This window comes from Rhipicephalus microplus, chromosome X (genome assembly GCF_043290135.1).
Source record: "Rhipicephalus microplus isolate Deutch F79 chromosome X, USDA_Rmic, whole genome shotgun sequence".
In the NCBI taxonomy this organism is placed as follows: domain Eukaryota; kingdom Metazoa; phylum Arthropoda; class Arachnida; order Ixodida; family Ixodidae; genus Rhipicephalus; species Rhipicephalus microplus.
In genome coordinates, this window is record NC_134710.1 from 250,163,117 (window position 1) to 250,189,440 (window position 26,324).

General features: G+C 43.6%; 1 protein-coding gene across 3 annotated transcripts in view; it reads right to left on the minus strand.

Moving 5' to 3' along the window:
• Positions 1–26,324, minus strand: part of LOC119161600 (uncharacterized) — a 197,565-nt gene that overhangs the window by 137,443 nt on the left and 33,798 nt on the right. For all 3 annotated transcript variants that reach the window (XM_075878922.1, XM_075878920.1, XM_075878921.1), the window contains 3 exons: positions 18,755–18,815; positions 15,205–15,353; positions 6,540–6,626 (listed from right to left, as the gene is read on the minus strand). In XM_075878922.1, coding sequence (XP_075735037.1) covers positions 6,540–6,626; positions 15,205–15,353; positions 18,755–18,815 — 297 coding nt within the window. The remainder of the gene's footprint in view (positions 1–6,539; positions 6,627–15,204; positions 15,354–18,754; positions 18,816–26,324) is intronic.

Below are 26,324 nucleotides of genomic sequence, written 5' to 3' on the forward strand. Positions count from 1 at the left end.
TCCAGCATGGGTGACGTGCTTTTAACATTTTCAACACCTAAGAATATTAAAAAAAAAAGACAGATGAAATGTTTAAATGACAAGCGCAATCGGCAAATAAAGTGTCATTTATGGGCCCAATACCGAATCATCTGCAACGTTCACACCTAGGATACATTGATTGATATGTGGGGTTTAACGTCCCAAAACCACCATATGATTATGAGAGACGCCGTAGTGGAGGGCTCCGGGAATTTCGACCACCTGGGGTTCTTTAACATGCACCCAAATCTGAGCACACGGGCCTACAACATTACCGCCTCCATCGGAAATGCAGCCGCCGCAGCCGGGATTTGAATCCGCGACCTGCGGGTCAGCAGCCGAGTACCTTAGCCACTAGACCACCGCGGCGGGGCACACCTAGGATACAATATTTCTTCATGCACACCAGTGGTATAAGCGATTACACATCGGCCTATACCTAAAACATTATTAAAACAGCTTAGAAAAATTATACTTTACATATGCCATTATTATTAAGACCCCGTGTACCAGAAGCCTAACACAACACCCTAATACTGTCTTGCAGGTCATTAACTGCATTATGATTCTGCCCCTTGGCACTAAAAAAACAGTTGATAACCTGCCCTTTGATGGTCCAAAGAGGAAGATACCATTTCGTAAATAAGCACTATTGCCGTTGACGTTCTACACAGCAGTAGAATTGAAAAAAGTGACAACCAGCTATAGGGTGTGCATTGTTCGCTGCCGAAAAGTCCTCACTAAAACCTCGTGATGACACGCTATGCAGTGAAGGCGAGGCAAAAGCAAGCTTCCTACTACCTTATGATTGTTCACAGAAATTTTTTTTTCTCCCTTAAAACAAAATCTACTTTTTTGAAACTTTTAGCAAATCTTGCTGACACACTATAGCATACAACATAAATAAGCCATATTTTCACAAGGACCACTACTTTGTGAGCCGCATTACGAGTCAGAGTGCTGTTTTTGCCAACTTTGTCACAATATTATGACAATGTCTTTGCTTCGATTCCTTCCAAAGTATTTTATTCATTCAATATAGAAACATGTTAAACAGAAAAAGTAAATGTATTACGGGTGAAAAAAATTATGCTTTTTATAATAAACGCTAAACATGCGACATATTGCAATTTCCGTCGCAGAGACAAAGAAAAAACATCAAACAAAAATGAATAAACTACCATAGACATGAAAGCGTAGCACCTTTAGATTAAGGAAAAATTGTTTCGTGGTAATTGCTCAAACCAGTAGTAATACATAAATTATTTGGAATGACAGACTTTCACTTGGTTGTCCAAAAATTTGAAGCTCTCTAGGCAATACAATTTTCTTATTCTTTATTATTGCAAATTATATATAACTGCTTTTCACATTTACATATACCTACACGATTTTTTTTTGGCATGATCGAAGATGGTCGACAATTCACCAAGCACACTTGATATAAAATTACTCACTATATATATATATATATATATATATATATATATATATAGTGAGTAATCGAAGGTCGTAGGTTCGATTCCTGCTCACGGCTGGTTATTTTTTCATCCACTTTTCTTTCTTCTTATTTACATTCCATTGGTTCTAATAACATCCCCTGTACATTCCTTGGCATTACTGTCTGTTAGATCTCATTAATAGTGTGTCAAAATACGGAAAAACGAGCCCTTAAGGTATACACTTCTTTCCCTTATTTCATTTAACGAGGGTCTCGTACTGGCAGACTTGGTGTCATTAGGTTGTATACGAGGGACTATTAATCAGCTGCCCGCTCGTAACAATTTCACGTGCTACGTGAGGCCAAACATGCGCATAAAAGAGTGGTTCACACTCGTCGCTTGGCTTATAGATGGCGCTGACTGTCACTCCTACTTCTAAATTCACATATAAACCCAAAAAAGTGGATGGAGGGAAGGCCGCTGTGGTAGCTCAGTGGTTAGAGCATGGAACGCGTTATTCGAAGGTCGTAGGTTCGATTCCTGCTCACGGCTGGTTATTTTTTCATCCACTTTTCTTTCTTCTTATTTACATTCCATTGGTTCTAATAACTTCCCCTGTACATTCCTTGGCATTACTATCTGTTAGATCTCATTAATATTGTGGCAAAACACGGAAAAACGAGCCCTTAGGTATACACTTCTTTCCCTTATATATATATATATATATATATATATATATATATATTTATAACAGCAAGTCATCTTTTCACCCACTTTTTTTTCCTTCGCATTTACCTTACGATTCGGTCTAATAACCTCCCCTATACTTTCCTTTTTCATTATTGTCTCTTAGATTTCATTAATATTGTGTCAAAACAAGGAAAAATGAGACCTCAAGTACAAACTTCTTTCTCTCACATTATATATATATATATATATATATATATATATATATACATATATCTCCCTACACGGATTTGCCTAGTCTCCAGACTGGTGGGCTGCGAATCGCACTTGTGGCTTCGTTTATTGCTGTGTTTCGGTTTCGTTCCAAAAAAAAAAAAACCGTTTTAACTTCGTGGCCCGATTTGAATTGGTAAGCCTAAAAGAATAAAGTGGTGACGCACAACCGCTGAATGTTTGTCGATTTATGTTTCGTGAGAAAACAGCTCCAAGCAACACGAACACACCGGAAGTATGAAGGAGCCGGAAGTATGAAGATTAGAGAAATCTGTGTACTATCCATCATTCCCATGCTCGCTGAAGCGCCGTGCATTGCAGCTACCATAAACACTAGCGCCAGATTTCCCTCTAGTGTATATTTAGGAAACTCTATGCATCGTGCGAATATGAAACTTTAAGGCCCGACCACGTGCACGTTATCTTTGAGCGACAACAAGATTTACTGTCGTGAAGGGTCATTCGTCGCTCCCGCATCGCAGGTTTCAGGAAAACCAATAAAAATAGCTTGTCGCTCAGAAAAGATCGTGACGATTTTCACAACATTGTAGCACCCCGATTCTCGCTTCACTTGTTCTCCGCGCGTTCAGGAACTTCTCATGTGGAAGCGAGGCGGCGGCCGTATTTTGTCGTTAATCTTATTATCGACGATTTGCTTTGAAACTTCGGGGGTAGCTTGCTGCAAAATGTTGGTTACTTGCTACAATGTCAACAGTGTCATTGCGGTCGTCGTGCGAGGTTGCTGCAAAGTTGGCAAAGTGCGTCGTAGCGCACGCTTCTGGGCGCCCCTCCAGTTCACAGCAGATACCACTGTTGCGAATAAACGATCGCGAGTAAAAATAGCCGCAAAACGTTTTATGGCGTGCGCAAACGGCACGGGCACAACTTGCAGAAGATAGCACTATCAACCACTGAAGATCCACCAAAGAAGCTGGTTTTAAACAGTGTATGGGTATGTCAATTGCAAAAGGCTAATCGACCTAACTTTTTTTGCATTACCACATTCCTTACTCCTCCCGAAGAAGTTTTCATAAAATTTGCACTTCAGAATAGATGCCCCCCCCCCCCCCCCCCCCAAACTCTTCTCAGATTTTTTTTGAAAAAAGTGTGTTCATTATATACAGTGCAGTCCACTTATAACGATATCGAGAAAACCTAAAAATATGATCGTTATAACCGGTGATCGTTATATCTGGACTGCCGCCAAAAAATCGTCGCCGGACGTACCTTTTGTAGCTCCAGGCTTCATTTCGCTATTTTCACCAATTAATAAATATTGTAGATAGTAGGATGTCAAAAACAAGACTATTTCTTACTCCGAAGAACGCATCACGGGTTCGCTGAGGAAGAGAGACTGACCGACGGCGGGGTGGGAGCAGTGGGAGGAAGAAAGCACAGCCAGAGGTACACAGCCGGAATGCCAACGAGGCCCCGCCCCGATGCCGCCGCGCCGCTTTGCTTTTCGCTTTTTTTATTTTCTCTCTCTTTCCCGCTTTCGTTCGGCAAGCTACGAGTAGCTTGCCGGCTTGCCGTTGTAGAAGGCGGGGAGCCGCGGAGCGCGGCGCTTTGCTTTTCGCTTTTTTTTTTAATTCTCTCAGCCTCTCCGCGGTCGACGCGCGGCGAGGCGCAAAACGTGACACAGCTGGCGCCATCTGTAGCGCGTCGCGCCAACTCGCGATGCTCTCCTCGGCTTTTTGAACGGCCGGGACACGCTGCCGGCGCTGTGCTGCAGTGGCGGCAGATACGTACTCGCCTACGCTAACTTTTCGTCTTGTCTCGACATAGTTCGTTTCAGAGGAACTTATCAATCTAAATGTTACGATTATTCTGAATGAAACATGCCGTCCACGGCAAACTTTTCATCGTTGTATCCGATATGCGGTGGATAACATATCGTTATATATGGTTTTTTCCCCATAGCCCCAATGCATAAAATGAGACTGTTAAGTCGACCCATCGTTATAACCGATATATCGTTATATGTGGTATCGTTATAAGTGGACTGCACTGTATATATATATATATATATATATATATATATATATATATATATATATATATATATAAACCATTTTTTATGGGGCAACAGAACAGAAAGCTCATCCTTTGTAGTGCTTGTAGGTGCCTCGGTTTATCACCAATGCATGTGGTGATATTAAGAACAGTATTTTTTTATCTGAAAAGCCTCTAAAGTGCATAAAGGCATCATCTAGCAATGCTAATGCTGAGAAGCAATGGAAGCGTTGATAGCCCTCCTCACTTATGCTCAAGTTCTGATTTCATAAGTGCCTGAAACTGTGATTAACCACCTTCATGTTGACATTTCCAACAGTTCTTGAATATAAAAAGCAGGTAGAATAAGTCTTCCAAATGCTGTTTGTAACGTGAGGACCCTTTACATTGCCTCATGAGCCAGGCGCTCATGGTCTTCGCGATTTCCTCCAACAAAGCATTGCCATAGGCAGAGGCTGTGAGGCACTATTTGTACTTTATTAACACGTTGTCGGATGCAGCCAGGTTCTCAGCTAAAAATGTTCATACTTCCACCCATGAACATTGGATCCTATATGTAGTGAAGGCAGCGCGGCGCCACTGTTTTGCTCAGTGTAAACGAAGGCATATCTACATGTTTTAACTTCGAAAAAATTAAATTCAAAAGTGTGCGGCATTTATCTGGTAATATAGAGACAATTGCATACATCGGTAAAATGTCACTAATCGCTCACAATGGTCTTCACTTTTTTGCCACAAGAGGTGCCAGAAGTGATATTGAGTGAAGAAATAAAGGTATAAATCAGCATTTGTTGAGAAAGACAAAGTGCATTTTAAACAATATGTTACATAATCTTTCAATCCATAAAGTTATCTCAATTCATGCTCCAAGTGGTAGTTGGTTCCTTCAAGAGGTGCAGAGAAAGTCAGAAGACAGCTCAGAACAGTCGAGTGACACTACTGCTAACGAAAATTAACAGCGCTTATTACACTTGTGCAAATATTTGAATGCCTCGAATATTTAACCAAATATCAGAGTATTTGAGTTCACTTTGGTTTGAATTTAAATTACTGAAAAATTTGAAGTATTCGAAATGAACGAATACATGTATATTAGTCTGCACGCAATCCCTGTAAAGGTGGTTTTCGCTGCACTAGAGGGGTGCTTAACAGTGAAAGCACACATTTAAACGTACATTATTCGCATGTAACTTCCTGTAAAAGTAATTTAACTGCAGTAAAGAGGCGCTAAGCCGTGAAAACATCTACTGCAAACCTCTAGTGCCGCAAAGCCCCACTTCAAGATTAAACGAACATATTGCCTTCACGTCGATTCATCATTTTTGACATTTAAAAGTTTGCTATACCGGCTTACTTGCTTTAAGTGGATTAAATATTAAAACATAACGTATTTTACAGGTTATTATTTGTATTCTACCAAAAGTCAAATCTTGCTACTATTTAATGTTGTTACCACTTCCTCTGAACTAAAAAAATGGCATTTTCAAAGGCCTTGCTTCAATTTAAAAAATATATATATATTTTGCAGGTCATTACAAATATGCCCATTTTCTTTCATAGTTTGTGATATATAATATTCGATTCAAAATTATTTGACCAAAACACTTTTGGCTTTGAACCTGAAATTTGGTATTTACACAAGCCTAGTATACTTATATTATTTGTAACATAAGCAGTATTTATATTATAACTAACTTACTGTGGTAGGTGCTGCAACAACGCCACTGACAACTTTTGCTGTGTCCCGCTCGTTTGCCGAAAATTGCACATGTATACGTATGGTGTGTCTATTGATTTATCCACTGCCTTTAACATGTATGCTAAAGGACACTTTTCAATCTCGTGTAGCAGCACATTTCCGGCATGACTGCCTATGAGCTCAAGATGACACCGACAATGTTTGTAAGAAAAAGGTGCAAGTGAACCTGATCTTGATTCACTGAAAAAAAAAAAAAACTGCAAGCATGTAACACGGACAAAACTTTGTGTGTCTACACAGATACATTTATATTTCAGTAAATTTTTTTCCTTTTCCTTTTTTGCCCTATGTTTCGAAAAGCAAATTAAAGTGCTATAGAGTAAGGACAAATTTTGAACACATACCCACAGCAAAGGAGGAAAGCTTAGCAGGTCATGAACAAACTCTCCTTTCCACTTGGCTTGAGACAACTGTGACTTCAAGGCAAAAAGCTGTTAAAAGGGTACAAACGTAAATGTAAATTCCGTGCCACTTAAAAAAAAATCTATTCCAGAAAATAAAAAGAAGCACAAGGCTAGACTTTTTCCTTACCCCACAAAAATGGTAATTTTTCATATGTCTTGGGAAGATTGCTTTTGCCAGTTTGAAAAATACTCCAGCATGCATTGCAGCACACCAAATTTTGCACAATGAAACGTTCTTTCCATAAAATGTACATTTTAGAGCAAGAAAAATACTTTGGAATGAATAAAAATGTGAAAAGTGTGTATAATTTTTGGTTGCCAGCTAGTAAACAGTACAATAAAAAAGGCTATATATGCAAAAATATCCAAAACAAGGAAAATTGAGAATATCCCCTTCGGACATGAATTATGATGCACTGTCTTCCAGTGCATCAAATTGACATGACATGATTCCAAGGCACTCAGTATTACATTCCAAGAAAGAAAATGAAGGGATGTGGTGTTGTATGGGAGTTTTGGTGACGAATTGTTAATTAGCACATTATTAAATATTTCATTATTCTGTAATTAGTCTGCTTCAATCCTTGCTCAAAAATAATCAAATGTTTGGTTACGTGTACAATTGTACACATGCCCGCTGAAGGGGATATACATTTTCAGGATAAATGATCCAGCAACAGAATAAAAAAATAATGAATATTTACAAAAATGTTTCTATTCACACAGATGAAGAGAATCGGAAACAAGGTGATGCGTAATTGCTCATGCCATGCGGTGCAGCATCGTTGGTTTTTGGTGAGAGACAAGTGAACTCGTAAACTTTTTTTCAGTGTTTTTTTTTCGATAACAGCATGCAGGTGTACTAAAATAGATGGATGCCCTTGATGCGAATGATCCCTCTATAAATCAGATGTCCAATCAAGTTCACTATTTTGTCTAGCGTCACCTCTTTCCATGCAACACCTCACTTCGTATAGGTTGATGTTCTAATATATGCATCAAAGCATATTTCTTTGCATATTTGTCCATCGTATTTAAAAAATTGCCAGGCCTGCATGAAACTCGCAGCACAGTCATAGCAAAAGCTGGAAGAGAGGCCTTTCAGAGCCTTTTCTAAACACTCTTTGGGTAAATGCTAGAAGCACACTTGCTGGGCACCCACTACGCCATAAAAAATGATTTTTTCTGTGTAGTAGGCTGGCATTCACTATGCTATCCTTTCGTCATTCTTGAAAGAAGCGTGGTATTCGCTAAACACTTGCAACGAATTTTGTGCTTCATGCAGTGGATGACAATGAAGAATTACGCCTGAAGTGCGTATGTGCCATAGCTAATAGGTGATGTAGAACAAGCTTTTGTAATGGGTTGGAGCATTGGGCGACCCACTCGTTATGCAATACACATTGTGTGACACCTGGATATTCCTACACTGTTCTAAAACTCTTTACTACTCATATTAACACGATTCCTTTCCCGACATCACGCCTAACTAAGGCAAGTTTGCACACAAGTCCCAAGCACTGGTGTGGCTCAGTGGTAGAATAGAGTCGAACCTCGGTATATAGAATGGCGCGGCGATCGCGAAATAGTTCGATATATCCAGAATTCGATATCAAAAAATCACGAAAAATATGCGTCAACAGCTTGCTGAAAACAACCAACGAACCATTAAAGCGTGGTGCAGTAAATACTCACTTGAAGATTCAAACATAGTATTTATTGTGTTGGTTTAAAATATTGAAATAGAGTAGCCTGCTTTTTGTTGGCCATGGCGTGTTTGACGACTGCGTCCTCAATACAGTCCAAGCGATCCATAAGTGATAGGCCGGTGCCTTCAATCACTGCGGCGCACAAGGGCCAAGGCAGCTGCGACCTCAGCTAATGTCGGGAGCGGGCACCATCAGCGCTTGCAGGATGCACCTCGGCAGAGTCTTCATTTGCTGCTCAGCAGTAGCTTCGGCGACAATCTCCACATGCGTGAGCTCTGCCGTTCGGAGTTAGGCCTGTCGCGCACGGCGCGCAACAGGCCTAACTCCGAACGCACGAACACTGCGAGCACAACGACCGATGCCTGCCGATGCTACGGGGGAGGAGATTGCAACAAGTGCGCAGTGTGCCGTTGACACCATAGACTGCAAGGACTACAAGCTGCAAGGCTGCGGCGTGAGTCCGGGTGTAAAGCGCGCACATGGCGCGCCCATGCCGGCTCGCCTGACTGCTTTCCCTTTCCCGGCGGTAGCGCGTGCCACGTCCGAGACAGTCGTCTGCGTCCTTTCCCTCCTATACTTTCCTCCTCAATCTTTACCTCCCACTCCCCCTTCCCCCGCGCGAAGCCGTGTCGGTGCCTTCGTATTGAAAGACAATAACAGCTCCGCGCTTTTCTCTTCACTTTCGTCATTCAAGAACCTCTACCGCAAGGCTGCGGCGCGCATATGCCGCTACGTTAAAGTGGCGCTCTCGGCGCCATCGATGTGTGCAGCATTCGTAAACGCCCGCCGCTCTACCGCTACTTTCGAGAGTTGCGGGAAAGCTCGCCGCCTGTCAATGGAGCGCGGGCGGTTTGGGGTGGCCGAGTACGATATAACCATTATATGTCAAACTTTGTTCGAAATAAAAAATCAATAATGCATGCGATTTCCCCCGTGATATAGGAACCGTTCGATATAAACAATAATTCAATATATCCATGTTCGATATATTAAGGTTTGACTGTACTAGGCTGGCATGCAGTGGACCAAGGTTAGAATTCCACAATGTCCTTGGTGTTTTTTATTGAGCTTTTTCTTGTTTTGTGTGATAGTAATTACAGAAACCAGCGGGGTAGGACAACTACAGCGCCGCACGTGACTCGCAATGTGATCTCATGATAGCTTTCGCTGTAAAAATAACAATACTGCATGCATTTCAAAAACGTTTCGTGCTGCTGCGTAGTCAAGGTCAAGATGTGCTTTGGTGGCCTTCTCGTGGTGAGGAGAAGCTCTGCAGCCGGCGCCAGAACACCATGCTCCAGTTACGTGTGGACCTCGCACGTAACCAGAGTAGCTATAAGATTGTGCACAATGGTCAGCAGCTACGCACTTGCTGTGGAGGAGACAACTTGAGACCGAAAACAAAACAAACCCATAAACTAGCTGCAGATGTCTCAGGCTGATGCAAAACATCATCGCCATAAAACTTGAAACTGAGGTGCTGCCATCCTCAGACTCTAAACTTGTCCTCACTCAATTCAGGTGTTGTTGCAAGACAGTTTCGAGCAACCCAGGTGCGCACCTATGTGCATGTGACGCTGCTGCCATAGGAGCAACCAGAAATACTAGATGCGGCCCTGTTCGTGATATAACGATACAAGTGAAACCAAAGCTGTTGGAAACTGGCTGAGAAGGCCATTTCCACACTTTATACGTGCAGCGAACCTTCGGAAATATTTTTTTTGTAAAATGAATTGTCCCCGACTCCCAGCAACAGCTCTCTATTGAATTGCTGACATAAATTTCAGGCAATTATTACTGCTCAACACTGTCAGATTGCAAAGCTGACACCTTATAATTTGATATTTGACTTCCGAAGGTTTTTTTTTCCACTACAGAACTTTGATGTTTCAGTGGCATAACCATGAGAGCCACGCACTTCTGTCAAGTTCGCCAGCCAACTGCATTTTCCCAAAAGCACACTCACATTGGTTTGTGCAAAGGTCTGTCAAAAATCACTATGTTGCAAGAACAAGTAAATTCTAACTAATTTAGAAAGTTGCGTGGCTGGACTAACTACTAGAAAGTGCTGGCAGCAAGAGAAACAAATTCAACATGCCAAAATCAACGATCCAAAGTGTCGATCACTGGTGATCGATTTGAATAGGCGTGGTAACGAAAAAGTTAAAGAGTGTTGGACAATGTGTGTCTCAGCTCGCGGCTACATCTGCACTGAGCTGATAGATGAAGCAGACAAGGCTACGGTGAGTTAAAGGGCCAGTCAACAGGCTCCGACTTTTTTTTTTTACATCCCCCCAAACAAGCTCGGCAAATCGTTGCTAGGTTGCATGCAGCCAAGCTGGACGTCATCAACATATCTACAATAGAACATATAGCAGGGGATGGACAGGTGCAAGGAACTCATTTTGATGATAAAAAGTGTACAACCAAGTACACCGCCTTGCGATACTCCCGTTCCTTGGACAAATATTTGGGAGAGAACACTGCCCACACTGACACAAAATGTCTGATTGGACAAGTAACTCTCGATTATGGAAAGGATTGTACCGCGCACACACAGGTGAGACATGTCTCTTAATATGCCAAAATACCATATTGTGTCGTAAGCCTTCTCAATATCGAGGAACACAGAGAGGAAATATTGTTTGTGGACCATAGCATCTCTATCTCTGCCTCGATACGCACCATATGGTTGGTGGTGGATCTACCCTCTCGAAACCATACACAACTAAAAAATGCAGAATACGCCCTACATAACTGATGGAAACACAGCAGCTGAAGAAATAAAGGATGGTTGCACATCTGCCCCAAAACAGCTCACGAGCACTGCAACCTGCTCGCTACAAGTTTGGCACAGATGTCTTGATGGAAGACACCTAGTATTACTGGGCTTTCTTTAACGATGGAACAATATAACAGGTGGCCAAAGGAGCGCCGGCAGCGCGCCACTGAACTGCTCGAGTTGCTCGTGGCCGCCGCTAGGTTCGCATAAAGCTCATGTGCCGCTGGTCGCTGAGCTCATGGGCCGCTGGTCGCCAAGCTCATGGGCCGCTAGTTGCCGGTTCCAGCCGGTTTGAACCGACACTAGTCGGTTCAAACCGCACTTTGTATGCTCGCAAAAATGCACTTTGTATGCTCGCAACGCACGTTGGTTATGCACATTAAAAAAAACCAAAGCGGATAAATCAGCCTAGAGTACTCCTGCTGCCACCTTGCAAAGAATTGGCAGCAACTCGAGCAACTTTGCGGCACGCGCGCTGCATTGGCGAAGTGGCGTGTTTGGCCAGCTGTCTATTTTATCCCCCGTGGCTTTCTTTCCCACAAATCACCAAGCTAGAGCTATTTATTGTATTTATTACATACTGCAGATCTAAGGGTCTGCAGTATGTAATAAATAAAAATAAAGACGGCATAATTATATTGCCAGGTCACTGCAGACGCGCTATTATTTGTTGCATCTGCTTGTTTCGTTGCACGCAGCGACCTGTGCTCACTGTTTTTCTGTATCACTTTTTGTGTGACGTATCGATAAGAAGGGTCATATTGTTTATGTTTTGTTTAAGAAAAGCGCACAGCACGAAGCAGCGGTATTCCTGTTACGCCCACCAGCAGTAACACTTGTCAGCGTTACCACCAGGGATTTGGGGCATCTGTCCGGCAAAATAAAGTGGCTGCCTCCCAAAACGTCTTCTGGCTCCAGGTATGCTAGTCGCAACACTACGTGACATTTAGTGGAGGTGCTGCCGACCCATGCCCAAGTCCCACCTTAGAAGCCGGAGCACCAGCCCCCCTCATGCGCCTGCAGTCGGTGTTGCCATCAGCCAGGGAGCAAATTGGCGATTGCAAAATTTGCCTTCGGAGTTCAATCCTTTTGCTACCGAAATGGCAATGAAGAAGAGAGAAGCTAGCATGACCGACCCAACCGCGACACCTATAGTCCTTCAGCAGCCAAGAGAGCCGCCAAAGTTCCATGGCTCACCGTGGGAAGATGCCCAGGAATGGCTTGTCAAGTTCGAAAGAGTAGCTAGCCTCAACAAGTGGGACGAGGAGAGTAAGCTTCGGCATACCTTTTTTGCATTGGAAGACTCCGCCAAGGTGTGGTTTGAAACCGTGAAGCATCCTTGTCTTCATGGCAGCTATTCAAACATATCCTCCTGGACTCATTTCCCTGCGATAACAGTAAGGAGCGCGCCGAATTGCTACCTCAAACGAGCATGCAACAGCCCGGCGAGTCTGTCCTAATGTATGTCGAAGAAATGCACCAGCTTTGTACAGAGCAGACCCGATAATGTTGGAAGACAAGAAGCTGCGTTTCCTCATGAGGGGCGTAAAAGAAAGCCTTTTTGCTGGCCTTTTACGGAACACTCCCTCTACAGTTGAAGACTTCATAAAGTAAGCCAGCCACACTGAAAAGTCGCTGCAAATGTGTGCCAGGCACTATGACCAGCTATCAATGACCTCGATGGAAAGTAATGCCCGAGGTAACATTGGGCACGACGATAGCCTCAGAAACGTAATTAGAGCCGTCGTCCAGGAGGAACTGTGTAAGTTGTTTCCTACTTCGCAAACACAGCTGTCGTCTCTCAGTACTGTATTAAGAGAAGAAGTTCAGCACGTGCTTGGCACCAACGAACAATGCGAAGTCATAGGAGACGACTGTTCAAGGTGGTAACTGACCACCATGCACTCTGCTGGCTTGCAAATCTGAAAAACCCGTCAGGCCACTTAACAAGCTCGAGCTTGAGGCTTCAGGAGTTTGACATCAAGGTCGTTTACAAGTCTGGACGCAAGCACTCTGATGCCGACTGCCTTTCTCGTGCACCCATCGACGCTGCCGCACAAAATGCAGATGAGAGTCTTTTCTCGGAGTGATCAGTGCTACAAATTTTGCCGAACAACAGCGAAGCGACGACCCAGACATGCACGCGAGCTTACAAACATGGTATATCTTCATTCTGCCTTAAACACGACGTTCTCGTGAAAAAGAACTTTTCCCCAAACAAGGCAAGTTTCCTACTTATCGTGCCTACGGAAATTTGCACGGAAATTATGCACGCCTGCCACAATGAACCAGCGTCAAGTCACCTCGGATTCACCCGCACACTGGCAAAAATTCAAAAGAAATACTACTGGCCCAGTCTCATCGCCGACACGGCACTCTATGTAAAAACTTGTCGAGACTCAAAGACGCAAGAAGCCCCCACCCAGAAACCTGCTGGCTATTTAAAGACCATTGAACCACCCTCAAGGCCTTTGCAGCAGATTGGAATAGACCTTCTCGGACCGTTCCCAACGTCTGCTAATGGCAATAAATGGACTGTCGTGGCAACTGATTATCTCACTCGTTTCGCCGAAACAAAGACTCTTCCCAAGGGCAGCGCCGCAGAAGTCGCCAAGTTCTTCGTCAAAACATTGTACTGCAACACGGGGCACCCGAGGTGCTTATCACTGATAGGAGGACGGCGTTCACGGCTGAACTTACGCAAGCAATCCTGCTCTACAGCCACACAAGCCACCGCAGGACAACGGCTTACCACCCTCAGACAAACGGTCTCACTGAGCGTCCGAACAAAACCATTGCCGATATGCTGTCTATGTATGTAGATATTGAGCACAAGTACTGGGACGCAGTTTTACCCTGCGTGACTTTTGCATACAACACTGCAGTGCAGGAAGCGACACAGATGACGCCATTTAAATTACTCTATGGAAGAGAACCCGTGACAATGCTCGCTGTCATGCTCCCAAACACGACTGACGAAGATAACTTTGACATCTCTGTCTACCTGCAGCGAGCAGAAGAGGCTTGGCAATCAGCCCGTTTTCGCATTCAAGACCAGCAAAAAGCCGACACCCGGCACTACAATCTACGCCGCAGCGACCAACAGTATCAACTTGGTGACCACGTCTGGGTATGGACTCCCATTCGAAAAAACAAGGACTCAGTGAAAAACTGCTGCATCGCTACTTCAAACCACACAAGATTTTACGGTGACTTGGCCCTCTGGATTATGACATTGTCCCCGATGACCTCACATCATCACAACGACATCACCTGCGCTCCGAAGTGGTCTATGTCGTGCGTTTAAAACCTTACCATGAATGCTGATACTAACACACTAATGCTCGACTTGTATGTTTCTTTGTTCATGTTAAATTTCGCACAACATTGTTGCGAAATCATGTCTTTCATCTTAGTTTAAACATCAGGACGATGTCTGTTAAAAGAGGGGCAATGCCACGTGACATCTGCAGTTGGTCACTGCAGACGTGCTATTGTTTGTTGCATCTGTTTGTTTCGTTGCACACAGTGACCTGTGCTCACTGTTTTTCTGTATCACTTTTTGTGTGACATATCGATAAGAAGGGTCACATTGTACATGTTTTGTTTAAGAAGAGCGCGCAGCATGAAGCGGCGGTATTCCCGTTACGCCCACCAGCAGTAACACTTGTCGGCGTTACCACCGGAAATTTTGGGCATCTGTCCGGTGAACTAAAGTGGCTGCCTCCAAGAACATCTTCTGGTTTCTGGTGCGCTAGTCGCAAGACTACGTAACAATATATACACTGTGTATTAAAATTAAGTCACCGGTACAGATGTCTAATAAAGAGATACCACAGGCATTTTGATGTTGGCACCTGCCACACAAGAGGCCTCTCAAATGACACCCTTGCTTCTATGCCTGCCTATGCAACAGCATTTAAATTTAATTACTTAATCATAAAGACAAATCAAACATCACATTCACTATGCTAGAAATGACAAATTTATAAATGGGACAAGTCAGAGAACCTGAGCTTATGATGCCTATTACACATAGAACATTTTAAAATCAGTGAAGCTTCAGAATGCCACTAAATTATTATTTCTTTAGAACAAAGCACAAATTCCTTACCTGTGTACGCCTTGACAAGAGTTCCAGGTAATCTATCTCACTTTGGTCAATGATCTTCACAGAGTTATAAATCAGGTGTGAACTGATCAGAGTAGCAATAGCAAATATTTTGGCATCGTAGTTTTCTGATACATTGGTGGCTGCGAAGCCTGAAAATCAGTTTCAAGAATACACTATGTTCATTGAGTGGGCACAAAGAAATATAGAGAGGCAAATGATGGCACCACAAAAACTAAAAACTTTTCACAAAAACAAACATACAACTACAAGTTCTTCAGTCATACCAGCAATATACCGTGAAATCCTGAGGAAGCACCACCACCCAAGCAAGTGCCTGCTCTCTTTTCGGGAGGTTTCAAATATGAACCTATGACAGATCAAGTGTCCCCCATCCTCCCCTCTCGCAGTTTTCACTGTTTCATTAACTATTTTGGAAAGAGTGAATGCTTGCATACTCAATAAAGCTTTTCATTAGACCCCCGAGTGTGCATTACTCATAGCAGCTTTTCCTCTGTTGCCTTGAATTTGGCTCCATGACCAAGCTAGAGGCCCCTCCTCCAAATCTTGTCAAATTGTCTTTCACCCAGAGGGGGAAGGGGGCTTGCTCGAGTTTTTATGGTATATTGTAAAGGAGTTCATGAAATGCTGCGTTAGGAGTCGACCAGTAGCTTGATCAATGGCTCAAATCACGAAACCCAAGACTGGGCAACATTCACGTGCAATGTGCGGTGGAGACAGACAAACCTACTACGTGGCAGCAGAGAGGGCGACCCACTGTATCATTCATTCTTTTTCGTTACAATACATTTTCTGTCATGCAAACTTAGTATCAAATAGATATGCTGGTGGCCTGTTTGTCTTAACTTCTTGAGCTGTTCACATATAAAGGGCCAGCATACAACATCACAGTCCAAAATATGTCGTAGAGAGATAACTGTGCACTTTTCCGATGTGAACATGCTGCCGCAAGAATTCGCCAACAAGTGCTGTAATAGGAAAGCTACAGGGCATAGAGAGACCCGATTCAGCTGGTTTCAGTTCCTCACTCAGCCATTACACCCTTCTCAGCAATGAAGAGGGCCTTTCGAGGGTGTTTTGAATGTACTAATAACAAGAAGTGACTGTTAGCTATTCCTTACACATATTCCTTAATGGACAGGCTAAATAAGTCTGAAGTAGATATGGCATTAGCGTTGCTTTTATAGCTGCCAGTAAGCTGAAAAGACATGCACCTCTCTGCAGAAAAAAGAAGAGCAGGTACAGCTGAATCGCTTTATGATAGAAACATGCACCTGGGAGGAGTTATTGCCCCTTACATGAGGTTTCTGTTATAAGCAGGGTACCACTTCTCATTTTCCAAGAGACCCCATTTTGAATGTTGGCCACAGTAGTGCCTCATAACCAGCTCTAACATCAATGTCTGCTATAAAGTGGTTAAATAGTGGAAAACAAAAGGTGAACTAATATTTGTTTAGTTAAACACGCACACAAACCGAAGCTGCCGTATTCGTAAGGAATGTAAGGTTCCTTCTAGCTGTGGCCGCAGTGTTAATCAAAGATTAATAATGGAGCATAAGAGCTTATTAACTAGAGGCTCAACTTTTCTCAATATTTTTGGTAAATGCACACCTATGTTCAATGAATACGCAGTGCATAAGAATGAAGAAACGGATCTCTGTGGTTGAGGCTTAAAATGTCGATAGCAGTGAAAGCAGATGCGTGAGTCAGCCTTTAATCAACTTTCATCAAAAAAAAAAAAAAAACTTGAACATTTATACTGCATAGAACACAATGTGTGTGTGTGTGTGTGATTGGTGCTGCCATACCTGCATATGTACAGACAAGCTTTGTATCTACTTTCTTTTCTGCTACAATGTGCCCTTTAAGGAATGTTCACATGGAGCACGCAAGTGGGCAAGCGGATTTTAAAAGCGGAGCAATCCACCCATCCACAGTGGTCGTGTCGCCATCTTGCTGTGATACTACACAATACTGCACATGCGCGTCTCGGGTTCCGACTAGCTACAACTAAAGTGGGCAACTTTTCCATGCAGAGCAAATTGTTCCGGGCCCGATCTGGGCAAGCAAGCACAGTTTTTTTTTTTTTTTTTTGCTTTGGTGGATAATCCGTGTCAGCTTTTCAGATCCGCGCTCAGGGTGAACACACCTTTAACCCTTTAACTGCTCATCTTCATTTGAAAATTTCCAGTCAAAAACTACCTATTCTTTTTATTGCTGATTTCGAATCTGATTGTACTAAAAAGCACTTAGTCGATGTTGAAAAAAATATTTTCACCATATACTTAGTCAAATCATTGGAATAAAGTTTATTTAGGACACCAGCTAACTGCTGCTAATAATATTTAAAAACTTTATAAACCAAACAGTTCCAGACACCACATCTTTGTTCGCTTTTGTAGGCTAAGCACCCTTGGGGTATGTTACTTGGGAAGCTTTGGGGCTATGTAGAAAATTTGAAAACTCGGAATAACGCTAAGCGGCTGCACTGGCGGGCACTTGCAGTGTTTGCATCCGAGCAGTCTTCATCATCACCAGAGAAGCTATTCAATTCACTGTCATCACTGTCTTCACTTCCGAACACAAGATAAATACCTGTACTCGAATCATCATCACAGAAGATTACGAAAACGAATAGTTTCTTTTTCGTAATCATGGGCCAACTATGCATGGGTCTCCGCCCCCGCACGCCGTCTTTCCATACAAAAACCGTGCTGTTGCTCCAAGAGAAAACAGAATAATCAAGCAAACGCTGCCATCTAGTGGATGACACGCAATGTAAGCCGTAAATGCGTGCTTCTCCGCCTGAACGCTAGAGGGGAGTACCTATTCCACTAGAACGAGTTCTGTTGGTCCAAAGCAGTTTGGCGACAGTTTGGGCAGGACGAGCTCTGCTCGTTCAAAGCAGTTAAGGGGTTAAGTTGACAGTAGGCATTAGTGTTGTCTTATTCTCTTGTGTTGATGCTTGCACACCTTACTTTCTTTTATGATAAACCTGTACTACCTAAGCATTAGCACCCAATTGGGGAAATTAGGTGATGTCATGTAGCAAGCACCAGCAGTGGCAAAGGTGATAGCACTAAACAGAACTTGCTCTTCCTTATCTTGCAAGCGATCATGACTGGCAAGAAAAAAAGCTGTTGCTGACAATTCTGGTAGTACTGTGCAAAAAATCTTGATCTGCAAAAGAGTAAACTACTACTTGTTCTGAGATACTACATAATCTTGGCACAAAAGAATCTAGAAATCAGAATTCACACAAAAAAGGACTGATATTCAGCTAAAGTAGAACACTTCTACTGCAAATGGGCATGTTTCCAGCAACTTTGCTACTACTCCAGTAAGTTTTTGGATTTAGGACGCTAACCAAATTGTTGGAGCTGTTCACAATTACCTAAAGCACCACTACCCACTTCAAGAAATCATGTAGGCGCACTTTAATGAACGCACCTTACACATGACTTCTCCTGAATCATTGAATAGCAGCGACAAATTTCTGCCCATTAGTCATAGTGAAATAGAGTGCACTTACCCTCAGTATCAAGGAAAATAAGAGAAATTGGCTGTCCCGATGGCAACTGTACTTTCAAAGGCTGAAAATAATAAAAAATAGGGGCGTATAGGTACTGAAATCTTTATATTATCTACATAAATATGAATATGCCAAAAGACTGTCTTTCAATATTGAATACATGTGCATTGTTAAAATGCTGTAAAACATGAACAATAGCATACCTGCAAACCTACAGACCTTGAAAATCAGGAGATTCACAAAATGAGATGGCAGAAAATGGCATGGAAGGGGGAGGGAGGATGCCCACCTTTTAATTTTTTGCTTCTCAGGGCCACAGGAGCATCATAGCTCTGACTGATTACAGTAATGCTTTTACACTCTGGCAATCTTACCAGTGCTCATAATTGCAGCGTACACATGTAATTACACAAGCATGCAGAAGAGCCTGCGATAACCAGCAAAATATACTGGCCTTTTCACATACTTTGCCCCGCATAGCATTGTACTATGGCAAAGATAAGTTTACATGAACTGCGATGTGATGCTATCATGAGTTGCTCAAAACATGCCATGCCTGATAACATGCCAAGCTGTAAATAACCAAGGCCCCTCACAAATGTGGCCAAGGCATCTCCTAATGTGATTTTTTTTAAATACCCTGACTCTTCAAAGTTCTCCCCTAATTATTATAAGCCTAATCCCTCACCGTAAGCATATTTGGAAAACTGACAGTCGGAATACTATAAATGAGCCCAAATTGATTATATAATATATATCACATTGACGAAGGTTGGCTCCCCAGCCAAAACAATTGTGATTAAAAGTGTTTCAACATATGTCAAGCTTTCTCGCTTTAGTTTTTACTACGCAGACAGAGTGCTTCTTTCCCCGCTACGTATGTGTGTGTGTGTGTGTGTGAGTGTGTGTGTGTGTGTGTGTATATATATATATATATATATATATATATATATATATAAATAAGGCTTGTGTGAATATTCGAATGCTTTGAATATTTTCGAAGTATTCACAATGAACGAATAGCTGTATATTAGTTGCATGTAACCGCCTGTAAAATGCTTTTACTACAATGTAGGGGTGCTAAGCCGCGAAAGCCCCTATCCAGAGAAAATTCGCTTTGCCGCAAAGCCCCCTTCAAATTTAAAGGGGCCCTGCAACACTTACTGAGCATGGTCAGAAAACGCTGCCGATTATTAGTAGAGGCTACCGAAAACATGCGAGGCAAACATTATAGCACAGCATGCGGCCTGTAATTCACAATAAATTTTCAAAGCGAAAAATTGCTTTTTTCCCTTGGCAAATGACACTGCAAGCTCGAAAATCACTTGTCACAGCTAAGAAGTAATATACAGCTCTGGTCACAGCCATTGGCTGATTTAAACATGACGCGCTCGTCGTTACCAGGGCCACCATAGGAGGCCGCCGCTTGTCCACAAGTATATGAGCGATCGCACTGAACATCCGCATATTTGAAGAAAAAAAAAAATGTGCTCAAGGTCACGAGGTGCGTGTGACGCTTTTTTTTTTTTGTGCTCCCTGTTTAGCTTCCGCCTATTTCGTCGGGACAAGAAGAGAGAATGCAATTGCAGCGTGCGACAAATTTTCAGAACTCCGTTCATACTGGACTGATTCTAAAAACTATGCGACAGTAAAATTTTAAAATGTTAAGTATCTTACTGGTTATCACTCGCATTTTACCCAAACTATTATTCAAGGTTGTTTCAACTTCTTTTGAACGAAAAAAAAATGAAATTTGCCTAGAGTCCTATTTCAATTCAAAAGAAATGATGTGCAGATCAGTTAGGTCATGATAAATATTGCCTTTTTTTATATGACATACATACCATTCAAATTCGATTCAAAATTTTTTGATCAAAATCACCATTCGCACAAGCCTAATATATAAATAAATAAATATATATATATATATATATATATATATATATATATATATATATATATATATATATATATATATATATATATATATATACACACACACACACACACATTCAGACATTGTTATAACGAAATTGAAGGTACTGTTATTGATGTAAATAAACTCAGCCGAATCTCATTAATTCGAACTTTCGGGTAATTCAAACTCACGCTGAGGTCCCGTCAAAGCTATGTGTATTCCAATGGGCGAAAACACCCTGTAATTCGAACGCGTAAGCACTTGCGACGGTTAATTCGAACATACCACGCTCCGAAAATGCTCTCAGCACCATGCCAATCCCGCGGTGGCACCTCTCAACGCTGCGCACAAAGAAGGAAAAGAAGAAAAGGAAAGAAAAGACTGTGGCAAATTGTTTGCTCTCTCTCAAATGCCGATCTGCGGCGCGCCTGTTCCACGCTTCTCCCTTTTCCGTCTCTGCCCATAGAGACCCTTCTCCTTTCAAAACCGTGCGCGCAGAGAGAGCAAAAAAAAAAAAAAAAAAAAAAGCTGTTGCGGAGAGTCCTCCTTTTTCGGCGCAGAGTAAGCAGTCAAGGTAGCAGCGGAGACGCAGTCGTTGCCGTCGAGAGGAAAATCGCTTTGCACCGCGGCGCCGCTTCTCAGTCATGTGACGCGCTGAGCACTTCCTCAATCCTCTCCGCTGGCTGTGTGAGGAGGACGGCTCTCTCGACCGTGCGGGGCGTGGCTGTAAGTCGGCGCGGGAGTTTTGAAAGAGCCGCGCCGAACGAGCGTCAAACTCTGCAGAAAACGCTATACTTAACACGCTATGGTCATTTTTTATAGACTATTTGATAGACTAATTTAGCTTGTTATATCCATTTACCATTCAATTTTAGTTTGTTACGAGGTTCTAAATGAATGGTTCTCAATGGAGTTTTCAAGGGGAAGTTCATTTACTTCGTTATATCCCGTTACGATATAGGTTTGAGTGTGTATGTATGTATATATGTGTGTGTGTGTGTGTGTGTGTGTGTGAAGGTATTTGAGCCTTGATGTACATTCCAGCACACTTCGATTCGACGTTTCGGCTGTGAGACCAGCCTTCCCAGATGAAGGCTGGTCCCACAGTGGAAATGTTAGATTAAACTGCTAGAATGTACGTCGTGACTCAAATATCTTCCTACAGTATCAGGGCCTGCATAATACTTATATCAAAAGACGAAAAACAAGCCCTTAAGTATACACTTATTTCCCTTATATTTATATATATATTGTAATGCGGACTGAAAGAGCAAGAAAGAAGAGGCGGTAGGATGCTCTCGAGCGATGGTGATTCGGCAGTAGCGGTTGAGCGCTGGCATTTTCAGTGTAAATAAACCCATCTCATTTGTAACAGCTTTGGTGGAGCGGTGCTGGGTAATTTGCCATCCTGGACCCCGCAGCAGAAGTTTTTCGAAGAAGCAGAGAGACCGCCAGGAGGCGCCAAGCTGTGAAGACATGTTCACACTGCGCTCCGCTTTCTCGAAGCTTTTCTAAGAGCAATTTCACGCAAACTCATCTAACAATCTTATAGTCTGCTTTGAGAAGTTCTCCTGATTCCACGGATACCCAAAGATTGGGCCAGGATCAACTTTACGAGAAGAAACCATCGCAGGCAGATTGGATGACCTTGTGGAGACGCTCATCTTAACGACCACGGCCGGCGTCGCGCGCCCCGGAAGGCACTCCGACGCGCGGAACACGACGGTGTTGTGTGTTTGTGGGAGCACAGACTAGCAGATAGTGAACTTTGAACACTTGCTTTGCTGCCACGGGACAAAGATCGAAGGTGAGCGATGTTTACCTCACTTTCTTGACCTGTTTTGTGACACGACAAAATGCCGGCGGGAAAGCTGCGCCAGCCTAAGCACTCCGACTAGCTTGACAGGAGCGGTGGTCACTATTCCTTTATTCTGCCAAGCATGCCTGCCCTGGGCTGATCGCCTTTTCTTGCCATATGAAAGTTGACGAAGCTTATCCCGGCCCTTCTCGGGCACCGGAATCACTCACCGCTGACAAGGACGCAAGTGGCGTCTCGTCTCGGCAGGCAAAGGATGACGAACCAGCGTCTGTTGATGCGACTCTCGGAAACGAGACTGGCGACGCGACTTGTTCGGAACGCCGTGGATGGACTGAGGATGCCTGGCATACAGTTTTATCGCGCAGGCAAAAGAAAAAAAAACAGTTAAAAAAGCAGCAATTCCAGATGTAGGAGGCTGTGAACGCCAACGAGAAATTGGAAAGCAATCCTCCTGCCGAAAAACAAAAACGTGAATTCACGCAGGGTTTCCGACGGAGAAAGCGACGCGGCCCACGTGCTCTAGCGAAAGAGGACATCAAGATTGTTCTGAGGCCGCATAAAAGGGTCTTTGAGTTAAAAACATATTGGGACTGGAACTCTCCAGGGCTGTGATAGATGCCTGCCAATGAAGTTTCAATGGCAATGACTTTCTGTTGCGAGTTCACCCAGGGTCAAACATTGTAATCCTATCTACGCCAAGCATGAAGGTAGCGAGTAGGCTGTGAGGTATCTGTCAACTAAAGATCATGGGACCAATTTACGCTTTCATGCATAGGTGGCCGATCCTGAATGCGTCTAACGAGGAATTGTACATGGAATACCGGCCGGGACTTCGCAAGATGAACTAGTGGAGAACCTACGTGTTCGGACTCAAGGGATGAATATTGAGAGAGCAAGAATGTTGTGCTCCTCTAAAACGTCAATTATCACATTCACGGGTAATGTGCTATACATAATGGGTGCCATGTATACATAATGGGTGCCGAGTTAATATGCTACCCATACAAGCGAACAGTACAGGTGCGCAAGATATGTCTCCTAACCGGACACCGTACAGACGTCTGTCCAACTCCAAATGTCAATGTATGCCTCAGGTGCGGGGCAAGAGAACCAATGCAAGGACACGACTGCATCCCCAAGTGCGTCATCTGTGATGGTGAACAACCCACAGGAGATAGTCTGTGCAAGATAAAACTTAAGAACGTCACTCCTCTCAAGAAATTGAGGACAGATCAGCCAAAAGGCTGGGTAGGCGAACCTGAATGTAGTGGCGATGCCAAGTCGTCCGAAAAATCCCCTCCACTAAGGCTGGGCATGCCTCGATGGTTCAGCTCGGACCGGCAGGAACAGTGCCAGTCAAGGTCAAGTTCACGGTCCCGATTGTAATCCCAGTCAAGGTCACGATCAAGATCTCGTTCAAGGAGGGACAGACAACATCACACTAACACGGCACCTCTGGCCCTTGGAAAATCCAGCTTAAAGAACCAACGAAAGCATCGCGGACCTCTCGGCCGAGATGGGTTCCTGCGAGGAATCACAAGACGCCCTAGCCGCCGGCCGGACAAACATAAATCAGGTGAGCTTTGCGGGGGAAGTGTCTTCCAATGCTCCTATAACAGAAAATCCACAATACAAGAAAATATTGGAAGAAAATAAGAGATTGACTCAAGAGGTCAAACAGCTAAAAAAACAAATGGCCGAAGAGCGAAATAACTTACAGGCAGCAATATCTTCATTAGAGAGACGGCTAGAGGCTAAACTACGACCACAAAACCCGACAGGAATAGCTGGAGGATGTAGTCAGAAAACGACATATCAATAGTCAATAAAACCAACTTTTTCGGGGGGCAGCGCGGCGTCGGCTGAAGTCGAGGAAGAGATGGTGTACGCAGGTACAACCACCCCTACCACGACAGTAAAAAACCACGACCAAATAACGCAGCAAATACAAGCGCAGTTAGACAAAAACAGGGAAGGTATAGCTAATGTTAATAAACTGCTAGTCGATTTCATGAATGAGATAAAATCTTTTGTGGGCGAGGAACTAAAAACTCAAAGGCAGTACGTGAATGACGCTGTGAGCAGCTTGCAAAGGGCGATAAACAAGTGCTCTCGCTCGACCTCCGCTAGAAATAGCAAACAATCTAAGGGGAATCGCGACGACGCGGAAGCACCCATGCATCATGGCCAAAAATAACCAGAGAAGTGTGGAACAATTAGAGATCTGGCAGTGGATTGCCGCACTTTTCACAAACGCGCCGCAGCACTCCAGAGTTATATCAATGTGGCACCAATTAAACCCGACGTTATATGCTTGCAAGAAATTGATGCCAAAATAGTGAAGCTCCAGGGTTATTATGTTTTTCAGAACCCAAATTATCCCCGCGTAGCGACGCTGGTGAGCAAGATGACTGCGGCAACAGATGAGTACATAGGAACGCTACAGATCAATCACCAAATTATCAGTTTATTCCCCCAAAAGAGAGGCAAAGCGAAGACTATAATAGGGAATCTATACAGTCCTCCATAAGACTAAGGCAAAGACTTCAATGAGCTCCTTGCTGAGACGGTTAAAACCGCAGGCAACAAGGACCGCCTATTGGTTTTGGGTGATTTTAACGCACCCAGCACCACATGGGGTTACCCAAAAGACTCGCCGAAGGGAACGCGTCTCGAACATGCTGCGTCTAGGCCGGGCCTGAGTTTAATAAATCTCCCAATCGCGCCCACGCGAGTGGCGAACAGCGTATGTAGAGACACGTTCCCGGACCTCACTTTCACCTTCAACTTTAAAGACGCATCCTGGACAAACCTGGGGAAAAATCTAGGAAGCGACGATTACATTATAAGCGTCTCCATATCGACACCCAAAATGCGCAGATTGATAGGCGACACAGCGATCACAGATTGGACTGAGTTTAGGAAACGAGATCCTCCACCCGACTGTGTACCGGACTCAATAAAGGCATGGTTGGATTACATAAAGTCGGTACACGCCATCACTACGAAGAAAATAGCCAGAACCGTAGAGACGCCAGCAGTAGACAGCCGTCTGCTACACCTATGGGAGAGCAGGCGCAGTCTACTAAAGCGTTGGAAACGTCAACGCCTGAATAGGACACTACTGCGTAGGATCGCTGCTCTTGCAGAGGAGGCAAACGACTATGCAAGCGAATTGGCTACCGAGGGATGGGTCAAGTTCTGCAGTTCGCTTCAGAACACACTGAGCACCATGAAAACTTGGTCTATCCTAAGAAATATTCTTGATCCAGATAAGTCCAAATCCACGACAAGCAGAACACTGCAGAAAATCGCAGAAACATTTCCGGGCATAGACGACGACCTCGTGAAGGCCCTCAAGGAGAGATATATTGGCAATAGTCCACCACGTAATTCGGCTATTCACATGAGTTACAGCGGAGCTAGAAATGAGAAACTAGATGAGCCGATAACAAAGGAGGAGGTCTTTGCAGCAGCTCAGGCAGCCAAGAGGAACACAGCCCCCGGTGAAGACCAAATTATGAATGCGATGATAAGAAACCTTAGCGACAAAGCCATCGAAGGCATGACAAAACAATTCAATGAACACTATTGGCTATGAGGGAAGGTCCCTGCAAAATGGGAAACCGCCAAAATTATAACCATTCCGAAACCCGGAAAAAAGCCCTCCCTGCAGGCGCTCAGACCTATATCACTTACGTCATGTATGGGGAAGCTTTTCAAACGGGTCGTTCACACCAGACTTCAGAATTTCATAGAGGACTGGGGGCTGTTTCCGGCCACCATGCTGGGCTTCCGCAGTGGTCTCTCAACACAGGACGCTTTCGTCCTGA